At 39.2% G+C, this 15,891-nt stretch overlaps 1 protein-coding gene across 3 annotated transcripts in view; it reads left to right on the top strand.

Annotated features, from left to right (window-relative positions):
- Positions 1 to 15,891, top strand: part of CADPS2 (calcium dependent secretion activator 2) — a 495,748-nt gene that overhangs the window by 112,479 nt on the left and 367,378 nt on the right. For all 3 annotated transcript variants that reach the window (XM_046669954.1, XM_046669956.1, XM_046669955.1), the window contains exon 2: positions 11,955 to 12,068. In XM_046669954.1, the coding sequence (XP_046525910.1) occupies positions 11,955 to 12,068 (114 nt within the window). The remainder of the gene's footprint in view (positions 1 to 11,954; positions 12,069 to 15,891) is intronic.

Below are 15,891 nucleotides of genomic sequence, written 5' to 3'. Positions count from 1 at the left end.
TGTGCAGTTCTCCAGTTCCGGCCTCCTCCTTGGAACGGTCAGGATGGAGCAGCAGTGCCAGTTGCCTACACAGAAGCCACTCTCTAGCTCCTCCTCTTCCTCACCAAACCCTTGGTTTTTATTCACATATCAGGCCTCCCCCTTATTATTCGGGAGGGGCTGGATTCTTCTTGAGTTCCCAGGATGACTCCTAATTGGTCAGTCAGTCATGATACTCCCTTTCCAACTTCAGTGATTTTTGTAGGAATGGACACAAGAATCGTGTCTGGCCAGTAACATGTGGGTGGAAGTCTGCTGGAGGGTGTGCTGATTCTGGGAAAGTTTTTTCCTCACTCCACCCCTTTTTCAGAGTAAAAATATCTTCTTGTTCAATCTTTGTTTGTTATCATGTGAGGATGCTTCACACAGATTTAGTATGGCTTTGTTTGGAGGCAATAAACCTGAGGACAAATCCGCACATGAGGGTTATAGACAGATGGAGGAGGCCTGGCTCCTTGATGACATCATTGAGCGACTGAATTAACTGACTCTGGTACCCTCATACCTTTGGAATTCTTGAGATATGTGATTATAAACCTCTTAATTGTTAACAGGCCATTTTGAGTTGGAGCTTCTGTAACTTTCAGTCAAATGCACTCTAACTAAATTAAAGGAGTAGGGTGACCTTAATGCTTATCTTACTAGATTCTACCACTGCATGTGTCAGAAGGATGGGTCAACAAATATGGCAACCTGAAAGTTCTTTACCTTCCTCCTCTTCTTTACAAATAGCCATTTCTAATTCGTGATGTATCTACTTAGAAAGTTAAAACTTCAAACATTTCTGGGGAAAGCAAATTTACATCATTTTCTTCTTTTTTTTTAAAATTTATTTTTATTTTGTTTTTCTGCTTTTTCTCCTCAAACCCCCCCCAGTACATAGTTGTATATTTTAGTTGTGGGTCCTTCTAGGTGTGGCATGTGGGACGCCACCTCAGCATGGCTTGATGAGCAGTGCCATGTCTGTGCCCAGGATCCGAACTGGCAAAACCGTGGGCCGCCGAAACAGAGCACACGAACCCAACCACTTGGCCACAGGGCCAGCCCCCATTTTCTTTTTTCAAAAGCAGCTATCCCAAACCACTTATTACCTACAGGAAAAAGCCATTGTGTGACTTGGAGCTGGTCAGCTTGTTTAAGCTTTTAGACCAGTACACAGTTGTCTGCTGCTGAGTCTGTCCGAATTCCTTGTCATGAACGTAGAATCACTGTTTCTTGCAAATGTGGCTTCAGCATATGGAACTTTGCCATGAAATACCAGATGGTACCAAGGCACAAAGTTCTTCCTGCTTGAGAACAATATCATCTGCAAAACAGTACTACTCACACTGCAGCTCAACAAAGAAATCTTTTACTGTTTCTTCAGGCCTCACTGAGTGTGGCCGTGAACTTATTATTTGGACAACACACAAGCTATCTGAGACTTCTTTTCTAAGACTGTATCTGTTCCTTACTCCTCAGTTATGTCACTACTAGAGTCTTTTGCCAACGGTTATGACAGGATACATGCTCAGAGAAGTGGTAGTGAAGGTGATATCCTTTTCCACTCTGGATTTTCTTCCACTTACCTGAATTTGTATCAGCAAACGTTGTACTTAGTGTGTGTTGGGGGGACATAAAAATGACTGGCATCCATATGTAAGGAAGCTGTACCCTAGTAAGGGGAAACCACATTAAGCAAATGATAGATGTATGTATGAGGTGCGAAAGTGGCACAGAGAATGGGATGACCTAATTGGGGGGAGCAGAAAGAAGGAGATTTCTAGGAGGTTTTATCAGAGTTATGTTCTCATAGATGGAAGGATGTTCCAGGCAGAGGGAACTAACTGTGTGTGTGAAGACTCAGTGATGTGAGGGAGCATGATGGGATCGTGTTTGTAGGTAAATGGGAAGGAGGGGAACTTGTATTCACCTCTTCAAACTGATCGGATCACATGATTGGATTTGCTAGATTTTGGTGGTCCCGTGTCTTGACCTGGGTGTGGAGAATGTGACTTGAGGAGTTCAAGAAGAAACCCTAAGTGTAGCCAGTGGCTAAGAGCATATCAGTCAGATAAACCTGGCTCTGCCCCCAAATTATGGGACCTGGACCACTTTCTTAACTTTTCTGGACCTTAGATTCCTCATATTTGAAACATAGGAGCCCACCTCATAGGGAGCTTAAAATAATCCTTATAAAGAGGTTAGAAATGTGCTTACTATGTAGTAAGTGGTCAATTAATATTAGCTATTATTGCTGGGTATTAAATTACACATTAATTAAAGGTGGTCAAGGGGAAATCATATTGTTTCAGAAGGGCAGTCCCCTCATGATCTACCTGGACATAGTCCACTAGAATTATTTGTAGGAAGGTATTGACTAGAAACTTTGCCTTGTGACAGACTCTGCTTCTGACTTGGTAGGTTGTGAGGTGACAACATGTGCTGGACTGCTTCCTGTTTCCTGCCTTTTTCCCATAGTGAACCTCCAAGACTACTTGTTGAGGAAGCCGTATTGATTTTGTCAGACCTTAGTGAAGGAGGAAGTGACTGTGGATTGCAGTAAGACCTTTTCAGAGTGGCTCCTGAGGTTTCTTCCCTTTGAACCCTCTACCCCCATAGTCATCCCTGACTTGCTTGATTGTAACAGATTGCTAAGGCTGTTATTTATGATAATGGGTGTATTAGTCAGGGTTCTCTAGAGAAACAGAACCAACAGGATATATATATAGGTATTGAGAGAAGATTTATAATAGGAATTGGCTCACACAGTTATGGAAGCCGAGAAATCTCGCGATCTGCCCTGTGCAAGCTGGAGAATCAGGAAAGCTGGTGGTATCATTCAATCTGAGTCTGAAGGACCAAGAACCAGGAGCCCTGATGTCCAAGAGCAGGAAAAGATGGATGTCCCAACTCAATGAGAGAGACAATTTTCCCTTTCTTAGCCTTTTTTGTTCTATTCAAGCCCTCAATGAATTAGATGATGCCCGCCCACATTGGTGAGGGTGGATCTCTTTGCTCAATCTACTGAATCGAATGATAATCTCTTCCAGAAACACCTTCACAGACACACCCAGAAATAACATTTTACCAGCTATCTGGGATCCCATAACTTAGTCAAGCTGACACAAAAAACTGACCATGACAGTTGGTTGGCATTTGATTTTGTTGAACTTATACTATTAATGGGAACCATTAAAGGTTATTATCATAGGTTCGTTCCACTCTCAGAGTGGTGGCTGAAATGATGTGTCAATGAATAAGAGGATTCTAAAGCAGATTTTGAGGATAATGACCAAGAAGGCTCACCATTTCTCTTTCTTACCTATCACCACTTTCAGGAACATGAAACAGTCCTGTTGAATAACTACTCAGCACTTCATTTGATTGTCTCTTGTTAGACTCAGCTAAATGAAGACATAGTCAAATAAGAACATGGCAGTGGGATAGAAGGGGCATGTAGTGATAGGGTAAAAGCTGTGGAATTGGATTCAGGAGACTTATGTTAGGATCCTCGTTCTATGACCTAACTGGTTTTGTACCTTAACCTCTGTTTTCTCATCCATAACATGGAACTAATAACCCTACTTTACTCTCTGACAATGGAAAACACTAAGCAAATACTTAGGTGTTGCATTTTGGCTCTTGTTCAGTTTCTCTTCTGTTGGTCATATCACAGGGCTTTGCCACAAGCTTATAAACTGTGGGGCCTGCTGTTGTGAGTGAGGGTGTGAGTGTGAGTTTCAGGGTGCAGCATGGCTATGTGCATCTGTGTCTTCAAGGGACGCTTGACCATCATCCAGTTGGAATATAATGTGAGCTGCATATGTAACTTAAAATTTTCTAGTAGCCATATTAAACAGTCATTTTAATAATTTATTTTACCCCATATATACAAGATGTTTTTCAACATGTAACCAATATGCAAGTACTAGTGAGATGTTTCATATTCTTTTTGTTGTACCAAGTATTTGAAATCTGGTATGTGGGTTAGACTTGGAGCACATGTCAACTCGACTAACCACATATGAAGTGCTCAGTAGCCATGTGTATTGGACAGCACAGCTCTGGGCAGTCAATTGTTCATATGCATCCATCTTAAGATTGGTTTTTGTCTCTGACTTCTGCAGTCGCTGAAATAAAACCACCGTGTATTTCTAAAATAATAGCAATTATAAAGCGTTAATGTATGGTTAAGTACTTTTCCCTATCTTATTTACTGCAACAGCTCTATTAAATGTGTGTTATTACTGTCCTCATTGTTTAGGTAAGAACTTGAGGCACTGAGGTTAAGTGACCTGCTGAAGGCCCTGCAAATTGTGGGGAATCTTGAATGTAGCAGAAGTAGTCTTACACTAGAGCCTGTGCCCTTAATTACTCACTCTGCTGCCCTATTAGTTATATATATCTTTACTAATTCATGAAATAGCTGAAAATATCTGAGAGGCTGTCTTCTCAGCCATTTTGGTGGTTTGAGGTAATCGTGAGTTTTTATAATTGCATGATAAACCAACATTTTTGTGGGAGCAGGTGAGCATGAGAGTACCTGTGATGCTAGTACCTAGGATGCTAGTAAGCAGTAGTTTTATAGCAACCAACTGACATTTGTTTATTTATTCTTTAAAAAAAAAAACATTCTATGTGCTAGGCATTGTTGTAGTATGGAATTAGAGCTGTGAGCTAAAATCAAGTTCTTACTCTAAGGCAAATTTTATTCTAGTGGGGGACTTAATCAAATACATATAAGCTGTCTATAACACATCGGAAAGGATGAACACTTACCCTTGAAAGAAATGTGTGGTTATAAGGGAAACAGAATAATATGGGTATTGGAAAGGATGTAGGCTTTAGATCGGGACACTGGTTCAGATTCTGCTCCTGCCTCTTATAGATATGAAGTTAGGCAAGATGCTTAACTTCTTTGAGCTTAACTTCATTTGTAAAATGAGGATAAATGCTTTATAGGAGATGGAGGAAGATTTAATGAGACATGCGTAGAACATGTTAAGTACAGTGCAGCGAGGAAATTCATAGAATTCATGGATTTGGCATTGCTAGTTTCAGTATTACCAGCAGCACCCCTCCCCCAAGACAGTCCCATAATAGCAAATAATTTTGCGGAGGCTTGAATTCGACTAAGAGGTTGATGAGAATATGGATAGAAGTAATTCACTTAGTGGCTGAGTAAGCCTTGCCCAGAGCCCATTTGTCCACAATGCAATGGGACTTTGCTGTTCTCTAGTCATCACTTAATATACATTTTATTCTAAAATATGTTAAAGATGTATTTGCATATTTGGAGCTTTTTCATCCCCTCTTTCAATACGGTGGGATAACAGATTTCAGTCTGCCAAAATAACTATTTTTAATGTACCTCAGGCATGTGGACTCTGGTGTTCATTGTTCAATGGGGTAAGTTCATTGGATAAGGAGTTTTTCACATAAAATAACATTACAGAAAGAATATTTTTTTGGAATAAATTAAGATACACTTTACCAGCAAGGGACGGTAGTATTATGGCATTTTCCCCTGGTTGAGCATCTCACTGGGATCTGTATCAGTTAGGATTTTGTTCAGTCACATATCACCAGTCAACCCCAAGTAAGAGTGATCTGTACATACGAAGGCTTATTTCTCTCTCACATAAAGGATGGTGGGAGGTAGCAGTCCAGCACTGCAATGGCTGCTCCACACTGGGAGGAGGCTCAGGCTCCCTTTATCTTGCTGTTCCATCATCTTTATGGGCCAAGCTGACAGTTCCAGCTAGCACATCAAATTCCAGCTGGTAGGAAAAGAGGAAAGAAAGAAACAGGCAAAAAGTGTTTGCTTCATCTACTTTTTATGATTTCCTGGAAGTCACATACGCTTTCACTTATATCTCATTGGCCTTAACTTAATCATTTGACCATGTGCATGGTCAAGTGAGGCTGGTAATTGTAGACTCAGATGGGCATATTCACTGTCTCAAATAGCTGTGCTTACAGAAAGGGGCAATAAAAGTTATTCGGATAAAAAGCTATTAATAGCAATGCCTCCCACAGGATTTTGTAATGTATGAGACGTGGCCAGAGCCCCTGTGTTATTCTGTTCTGATACGCGGTTTGGGGAGGTCTATTGTTTCAGAAATGTGGGAGGTGCTGATTTTTTTGCCCCAGTGGTTTTATGTAGATCTTTTGCCAGAGTGTCGTAAGGGAAAAAGAAGATAGCACCTATCCTTCAGTCTTTTCCCATTAATATCTTTTACTACATCTCATTAAGAAGCATTAAAGCTATGCTGTTCATCTCAGAGACCATCTGTGCCTGGAGTAAACCCTTTTACCTGCTTGAAAGAAAGTCTCTCTACCTCTCTTGGAGGTATATGCACACAACCTCACCCACTCACCCTCCAGTCCTGGAGCTACAGTACCCACTGTACAGTACCCACTTTCACCTGCCACTTTGCTGTGAAATCTGACGGTGATCGCCTTTACTCACCAGGATGGCATGCAGCCCCCACCATGAGCATCAGGACTTGTGATGAGGGGACCACAGGTCAGGGCAGGCTCTGCACAGCAGTGGTTGCCAGGTTCCTGAGTAGCATAATGGCTGGTCTCCTGCTGTAGTCCAAGATCTTGGCATTAGTCTTCAGTTGATCATGACTTCGAATGAAAAGACTAGAATCTAATTTGAACATTAAAAAAAAAAACCCTAATAAACATAAAACATCTCAACTCTAGAAGTTTTTTTTTTTTTCCTGTGGTGGTTATTATTATAGATAAATTATCACTGCCAGCTAGGATTTATAAAATTTAGCTTTAACTGTCAGTGTTCAAAGTGGTTTTTTCTTTTTTTCCTTTTCTCCCCAAAGCCCCCTGGTACATAGTTGTATATTCTTCTCTGTGGGTCCTTCTAGTTGTGGCATGTGGGACGCTGCCTCAGTGTGGTTTGATGAGCAGTGCCATGTCTGCGCCCAGGATTCGAACCAACGAAACACTGGGCTGCCTGCAGTGCAGGGCGCGAACTTGGCCACGGGGCCAGCCCCTGGAAGTGTTCTTTTTATAAGGCTAATCTCTTGGTTGTGTTTAGGTATTTCATGGATATTTATGTTCTAGTCAAGTATCTGCAATTTATTTTCATATAAAAAGCACTTTTAAAATTCCCATTAGATAATTGCTGCTAGTTAAATTTTTATTTTTGAAAAATATTTTATTCCTTCATGGTTAAATAGGCTAGTGTGAGGACCATATATGAGCAAAGCTAAAATAGAGGCTGAATAATAATAAAATCAGCTGCCCCAAAGAATGCTAATTAGTTGTGTCAAACTGGATCATTACACGTAATGACAGATTTCCTGCTTCCTTCTTAATCCTGAACTGATGAAGGTTTTTTATAATGACCTGGATGAGGACTATGGATAATACCGTATTATGTTAGCGGATATAACAAAGCTAGGAAAGCTCTTGGGTCATTGGGTGAAGGAATTAGAATTCTAAAAAACTCTTAATCAACTGGAACAATGGACCAAATAAATCTAGCAAGATGAAACATGGCTTAGTGAAGCACGTGTAAGAACGTTTTAGAAATTTTTGTTGATTATAAGCACGATGTGAGTCAGTTGATGTGACTGCCAAGAAGAGTTAATTTGCTTTTAGTTTGAGTTAATAGACATGGAATGCTTAGAATGTGGGAAGTGATCCTCCCACTTGTCTCTGTTGGCCACACTATCCTAGGAGAATCACGATCAGTCTACCCAGTACATTTTAGGAGGGACGTTGCTCTTGTAATGAGTTTCATTTGTTTAATGTTATAGCTTTCAAAGTGCTTTTTTATACTTTCCTAAATAAAACTTAAATAAAGCTATTTAATGCTTAATTTATGGACAAATTGGAGAGTACCCTGAGGACATTGGGGAAATCAGCAAAGTTTATTCTGGAGTAGAGAAGACTCACAAATAATCTGGTACATGTCTTCAAGTTCCTGAACTATGTTGAGGAAGGAAAGTTAACGTTTAGTCTGTTTTGTCTTTGACGGCCTGTAACTAGGTTTGTGTGAAAGTCATCAGGAAGCAGGTTTCAATTCTTGATAGCTGTCCAAAATTAGCATTGGTTTCATTGTGAGGGAATAAAGTAGCTGTGTGTGTGTGTTAGTTAGTTTTAGGCTCAAATGGAGGCTTAGAGACTAGTTGGTATGGATTGTGAAAGATTAATGCATTGATTAGAAGGGTGTGTTGCTGTCCTTATGTTTTAGTCTCATGAGAGATGCTAGTGAGTATTACTTTTCATCTGTCCCGTGCTCTGGAACATTTACCCTGATAGTTCATCGCCTTTGATGGATCCCTGTTTTAAACAAAACAATTCATGTTAAAGCCCAAAAAACCCCCTAAGTTTCTTAGAAATCTTCAATCTTCAAATGTTAAAAAAAAAAAAAAGGATGCGGTTAAGTTCAACTCTTCTACATGAGAGGGGACTTGAAAAAGTCAGTCGGTTTGTTGTCTATTCTCCTTGCAGGATGATCAGATTTAAACTGTCGTGGATCATAATTGTTCAAAGCTGCTATTATAGCTTATTTTAAATCTAATTAAAATTTGAGTTGATAAAAAGGGTCCTGTGATTTAAAACCTAAAATGAATAAAGCAGTATAGGCTGAAAACTCTTTTACCCTTCCTTTCCATCTGTCCAATTCCCATAGCCATCCTTCTTCCATGGTTTCTCTCTACAAATGGAAGGAAATTCAAATACAAGTCCTGTTGCCCCTTTTCTATGAGAGTGGTGGCTTATATTTTTGAAAATTTAGGTTGCTGGAATTTTTTTGCTGTCTCAGGGTTAAGGGGTAGGGGTTGGGGTATGGGCAGCTGCTATAGGGCTAAGAGCTGAAATTGACCAAATTCAATTTCCATTCAAGCCCTCCTTTCTAAGTTGTAAGCCTTTAATAGACTCCAGAGTTACAAAATATTTTTTTTACAAAAATGTAACTGTCAACGCAGTTGTTGTCTAGGTGGAAGACAGATTTTTGGTGCTTCCTACTCCTCCATCTTCTCAGAAACCTTCTTCTCTCCTATAGATTTAATTTGCGTTTTTTAAATTATGAATGAATATATCCATTTTGTCCATTTTTCTATTGGCTTATTGGTCATATTCTTATCAATTTCTAGGATCTATGTGTTTGAAAATTACCTCTTTAGGATATGAATTCTATTTTTTTCTTTTTTTGCTTGTTAGTCTTTTTTCCAGTGATTTTGCTTATGGTATTTTTTGCCATGCTAAATTTATTTTTAATATTTATGCAATTAAATTTATGCCTTCTGGATTTTGATTCATGGTTAGGAAGGTTTGTCTCATGTGATGTTTAAAGGGATTCTCCCATTTTTTTCTTTTAGTACCTTTATGGTTACATCTTTTAAATTTTAAAACATTGGAAGTTTTAGTCCATTTTGACTGTAACAGTGTGTGTGATGGTCCAATGTGATTTTTTTCTGCATGGCTTCCCAGTTATTCTAACACCATTGATTGACTAGACCACTTTTTACTATTGATTTGAGGCACCATAAAGGTATTTTATAGTACAGTTCTGATTATATTTGGGTCTATTTCTTGGGTCTATTCCATTGGTCTCTCTATCTGTTGATGTATGTAATACAGTTTTTTAAAATAATGCTGATAGCATTTAGAGAACTCTGCTTTGTGACAGCTATCCCCACTGCCAGATTTTTAAATTTAATTTCCTCATATCATTTATGTGGAAATGTAGACCTCTTCTCCATATTAATAAAGTATCCATTTATTGACTTTATCACTAGAATATTTGCTGTTATTTTGTCTTAAATATAACTGCAGTAATTTTTATTCATAAAAAAGATGAAGCCTTATATTTAGCCAGGTATCTCTGGCATGTTTTGTGAACTATACCAATATTGTTGGAGTTTCTAAGAAGAGAGTTTGCTCATATCTCCTTTCCTTGAATGTATTCATGAATTTTCCATGCCATAATCACCAAAAAGTAAGTCATTGATACAATGGCTAAACTTAAACACTGGTAAATTAGAAATTACAAAGATTTACAGGAATTTTTAAAAGACATGAAGAAATCCACAGGTTCTGGTTTTTGAATGATATTTATTTTATCAAATAAGGGAGTTGGGACAAATGATCATTGAGGTTCCCTCCGGTTCATTGTCATTCCCACATACATTTCCATTTTACCTGGACACTTGGTTTGCAAGCTGAAGCCCTTCTTGGCAGTTCCCAGGGCTTGGCAACTAAAGTGTTCTCAGCTGTCTTGCTCTCAGCAATTGCTGTCCTTTTTCCATCTGGTGCCTTTTGTGAGAGCTAAAGCCGTGGACTTAATTTGCCTTGCTAGTACACACACACACAAAAGGTCCTTGTTTTCTCTTCCTATTATAGAAACGGAGAATGTAATGTAATAGTGTCGTTCCTGCATTTCAGCTTGGTTAACTTTCCCTAAAACGGAGATAACCTTAGTAAAGAAATGGAATGGTCTTCTCTCTTCACTGCTCAGGGCAAGAGGTTTTTGTTGTTGTTATTGTTTTTACACTGGAGTGCAATAGGGCACTTCTTTATCAATCTGTTACTACCAGCGACAGTTTCTTTACTGTCGTGTTTGTTAGACTCCTAAATAAAACCCATTTTTTGAAAGAGCTTGTCTCTTTATATTTGAATGTTATTTTAATAAGCCTTTTGAACAGATTTAACCTTATTTCACATCAGCTTTCTTTTCGAAGCCAAATCATACCAGTTTGTTTAGTCTTTCTAATCCTTGAATCATTTTATCCTCAGCATGTTTCCAAATGCTTTACATATCTCTGTAGAATCCAGAACTGGACTGAGTTCTTTAATAGTCTGATGGGGATCGGATGAAATGGAAAGATCACTCCTTTCCTGTTCCTTATGCATCTTGAGATTTGTTGTGTTGTCTGAAAGACTATGTTGTTCTCTGTCCAGTTAGCTTCTGCATGACCTCTGTCCTACCTCTAGTGAAACTGATGCTCCTGTAGTCAGGGCTGGCTTTATGAGCATGAGCCTGTGCCCTTGCACAGGGATTCATGCTCAAAGGGGCCCATTCTTGGTTTAATGCTTTATCACTGCTGTCCCGAAATTCTTGATTTTTTTTTTCCTTTTAAACAAGGGGCTCCTCATTCTCATTTTGTACAGGGCCCTACAAATTAAGTGCGTAATTGATTCCGCTTATAGTTGATTGACTAGAAGATAGGTTGGTAAGTAACAGTTCATGTCTAACCCACCCTCAGTAATAATTACGGTAGCTAGACCCAGGGGGAAAAAATGTGCTTGTAAACTTGCAGTGCTCTGCCTGGGTCACAGCTCTTCCCACAACACATTTCAAGATGCACTCACTGCCTGCCTGTTGCATGTCTGTTCTCTTTTGGATTGTCTCCTCCTTATCTCTTTATCTCAACTCAGGCGTTGAACAAACATATTTGTTCATGCAATCCAAACTTTTGGCATCTGACAGATGTGCTTTCTAGAGGATTCTTTCTCAGGGTCCTTCTGTCCTTTGCAGTCTTCCTTCCTGTTCCTCTTGTCCAGGGCTGATAGTTGTCCGCTCATCTCTAAGAGCGCTTGTTGTCTCTGTCCTCTCTGTTCAGGACAGTTGGAAATCTTGCACAAGTAAACTCATCCAAATTTTAGTTTTTTTCTGTCTGTGCAAAGCAGGCCTGGAGAGTAATCACAGGAATTCTGTCCAGGGTAGAAATTTGGATTTCGTTGCAATATCAGGATTCCAGAGGGTGTGGGGAAGTGACTTGGAAACATTTACAATTGAGCCATAAGTATAAATAGTAGGATTTTTTTTAGCTTTTATTTACCATAAAGTTAATTCTAGGTGTCAAATCTAATAAACATATAGCCAAATATAACTTTCAAGAGTCATTACATTTCATGGATTGGGTAATTTTTCAACTAAATCTCTCTTTTTCTTATAGCTTAACAAGCAGCAATTGCAGTTACTCAAAGAACGGTTCCAGGCCTTCCTCAACGGGGAAACCCAAATTGTAGCCGATGAAGCGTTTTGCAATGCAGTTCGGAGTTACTATGAGGTAAGTTTGAAGAGCTTTGTTTTGGCATTCTGATGCTTCCTTAAAGGTTTTTGTTTTAAATGACTTTCTCATTTTAAGCAACTCACTGGTGTGATAGGAAGGCTGTGAGTTGACCACCTTCCTGAAAGCATTGTCAATTCTATTTTGCAATTTAAAACCTCCAATTCCACAGCCTGGTTTTGAGACATAAACAGAATTGGAAATTATTCACATCTTTTGAGAAGTAAACTGTTGAGAAAAAATATCATCTGGCAGTGATTAATATAGCTGAGTGTAGCTTTCTTTGGGTCCACATGTCTAAACTATCCTTTGTAATCAGGATCTCAATAATAAATTCGTATCTTGTGCCACTTTGTTCCCTAAGAGTTATAATAATTAAGGCCAGTAACTAATTTCAAGAGGATAAATTGAATTCTCTTTACTTCCAGAAGGAATAATACTACTTATAGCACCTTGCTATTTCTTCTGGTTTTTGTTTGTGACTAGTGAGGAATTGTCTGGATTTCTGTGAGCACAGGTGTTCACACATGGTCATTAACTGTTTGAGTGAGTTGCCAATAGATGTTCAGAGAGTTCCCTTCTTTCCTAAGCATTTCAGAGTCATTTAGGGAATGGATTCCTTCCGTGGTGCAGATGCTCTAAACCTTTCAGCTGAAGAAGCAGACCATGCAAATGTATATTAAATGAGTATAAAATGAGAATGTGGAGATACAATGTGTCTGAACTTCCCTGACGCAGAGAATATCTTTGCATGAAAACAAAGTAACTGGATGTATAGGTAATTGGTTAGATTTGTCATTCATTGACGGTATGTCTCAGAAGTTACTTACTGCAACCTGAGAGGGGTTTATGTTACCCCAAGCAGCGGCATGTTGAATAGGATGAACATACAGAAGCCTTGCTTACCAAATATGTGTATGGCATAAATCTGGTGGCAATAGTGGATGTAGTCTAGTAGGACCTTGACTCAGAGTATTTTAACAAGTATGGGACCTCAAAAATCTTAAGACGTTACATTTCATCTTGCAAGACTCAAAGACTAAGTCTTTGAGTCAAAGTCTTGCAAGATGAAATCTTGCCCTGAATCGTAAAAGATGAAATATAAAAGCCTTTATTTGCACCATGTAGTAAAAGAAAAGCCAAAGTCTGTGTTTGGGATGAAGGAAATGTGGCTCAGGAAAATAATTTCTATAAAAAGATGTAATTTTTAAAATAGCTAATTTTTGGTTTTGGTAAATGTACCATGGCACTATACATCTTAACATGAGGAAAACAAATTGGGCAAAGACCTCTCCTTACTATTTTTGCAACTTTTGTGTATATCTGAAATTTTTCCAAAATAAGTGTATTTAAACAAAGTAATCATAATATGTGGCCAGTAAAAGGCACACTTAAGCTGTGTTAACAGAAACATTGTAACTCTAATAAAGGAGAGAGTATCCCATTGTATTCTACATGAGGATTGTGTTCTCTTCTGGCACCATATATAAGTAAAAAGATGTGGACAAATTTAGGGTTAGGTTTAAAACATATATGTGGGTTATTGAAGGAACTGGGGATGTTTAGGCTGGAGACAGATTTGGCTTGTGTTGTATGTGGTCCAAAGAGTAAAACTAGGACTAAGGCAGAAACTGTAGCGGAGAAGAGTTCAAGCTAACATTGTTGGAGTTGGGTCGCGCTGCTCAGATACAGAATGGGCTGGTGAGTGCATGCAGCATCACTGGCGGCCAGATGCTGGCTCTACTTCACAATCACTTGGGAGTCATATTGCACAAGCAGGTCCCAGAGCTCTGCCTGGGACTTACTGAATCAGAATTTCAGAATCTGTACTTGTATTTATTTTTTTCAAAGATTGGCACCTGAGCTAACAACTGTTGCCAATCTTCTTTTTTTTTTTTCCTGCTTTTTCCCCCCTAATTCCCCCAGTACATAGTCTAGTTGTGGCACATGGGATGCCGTCTCAGTGTGGCCTGACAAGTGGTGCCATGTCCGCACCCAGGATCCGAACCAGCGAAACGCTTGGCCACCGCAGCGGAGCATGCAAACTTAATCGGTGAGCCAGCCCCAGAATCTGTACTTTTAAAAGCTCCCCAGGGCCAGTGCCAGTGGCCTAGTGGTTAAGTTCAGCACGCTTTGCTTCAGTGGCTTGGGTTCACTTCCTGGGTGCAGACCTTCACTGCTCTGTTAGTGACCATGCTGTGCTGGTGGCCTACATACTGAAAAATAGAGGAAGACTGGCACGGATGTTAGCTCAGGGCAAATCTTGCTGGGGCCAGGGCTGGGGGGTGGTGGTGAAGCTCCCTAGATGCTTCTCTTACAACTGTTAGAGATAATTACTTGCTAGGATAGTTGGAGAGATGTAAGTATTGATGAGGTGGTTGGACTAGGTGACCAAGAGTTTTCTGTTCTTTGGATAGTATTTCCAGCCAGTGTTTACTCGTGAGACTATATCCCACTTGTCTTACGCTCAATGTGGTGGTAAGATTTTTGATATTAGTAACGTGTTTTTGGAAACTACATTCATGATTAACATTTGGGGATTTATCCTTTCCCACATGGCATACTTCAATAAGTAAGTATATTTTGTTGGAAAAACAAGTAAGGTAATTTTTTTCCCCACAAAAGTCTTTTCCCTTTTTTATAATAATTGTGTATACTTTGCTATGACTAACAATGCTGGTGGTCTCTACTATTCATTATTACCTTTATCTAGTATTTTTTTTATAGCTTACCAAAAATACCTAACTTTTATCTTTCTTTCTTTCTTTTTTTTTTTTTTTTTGAGGAAGATTAGCCCTGAGCTAACTGCTTCCAATCCTCCTCTTTTGCTGAGGAAGACTGGCCCTGAGCTAACATCTGTACCCATCTTACTTTACTTTATATGTGGGACGCCTACCACAGCATGGCTTGCCAAGTGGTGCCATGTCTGCACCCAGGATCCCAACTGGCGAACTGCAGGCCGCCAAAGCGGAACGTGTGCACTTCACTGCTATGCCACCGGGCTGGTTAAATGACTTGTCCATTGTTATGTATTTTGTTAGCATCTAAGTTAAATGTGAATCCAGATTTTGGCACTCTTTCTGGTATGCCACAGCTGTTTCATTATTGCCATTTTGAATACAACTGTGCAAAGCACTTCAGGAAGTACTTTTATTCTTTAGAATAAACCTTTTCAACAGAATTCTCATCCGTGAGATGAAATTAAGTGACTTGTGCCCAAAGCTGTGTAGCTAATTAACAGCAGAGCTAAAACCTCACTCTTTGTATTAAAGCTTATTAAAAACATATTCTTAGGTTCTACCCAAGACCTTTTGAATCAATTCCTGAGGATGGAGCATCTGAATTTTGAACTTGCACCTGGTTGATTTTTGATTCACACTGTAATTTAAGAAATGTGTTGACTTAGGTCGTAAAGCTTCTGGAGTATAATGTTCCAGGAAGGAGCCATTTCTGTCCCGGTTACCACTGTGTGCCCAGTATGTAGTGCACAAACACATTCAGCAAATACTGTTGACTATTTCAGCACTTATTGCTCTATGTAGAAACTGTCTATTTTGTCCTTTATTATTTTCCCATAATTCTATTTTTCTACCAGTATAATTTCCGTATTGCTATAGAATTTCTTTTAATTGTGACTGTTCTCAATTTCATGATTTTGTATTTCCTTCAAGATGGCAGATCCTTCAGAAGCATGGTTGGGCGGCTGCTGTTTTTTTTTTCCCCCCAACCTAGTACTCTGTTCTTTTTTGGCTGCTTATGTCTTTTGAAGTCTGTTTTTCCAGGGATGTTATATATTGTTTGCTATATACAACTGTTTTCAGCT

Source organism: Equus quagga, chromosome 8 (assembly GCF_021613505.1).
Source record: "Equus quagga isolate Etosha38 chromosome 8, UCLA_HA_Equagga_1.0, whole genome shotgun sequence".
NCBI classification, from domain to species: domain Eukaryota; kingdom Metazoa; phylum Chordata; class Mammalia; order Perissodactyla; family Equidae; genus Equus; species Equus quagga.
Note: the sequence above shows the minus strand (reverse complement) of the source record. Positions and strands in the feature narration are given on the sequence as shown.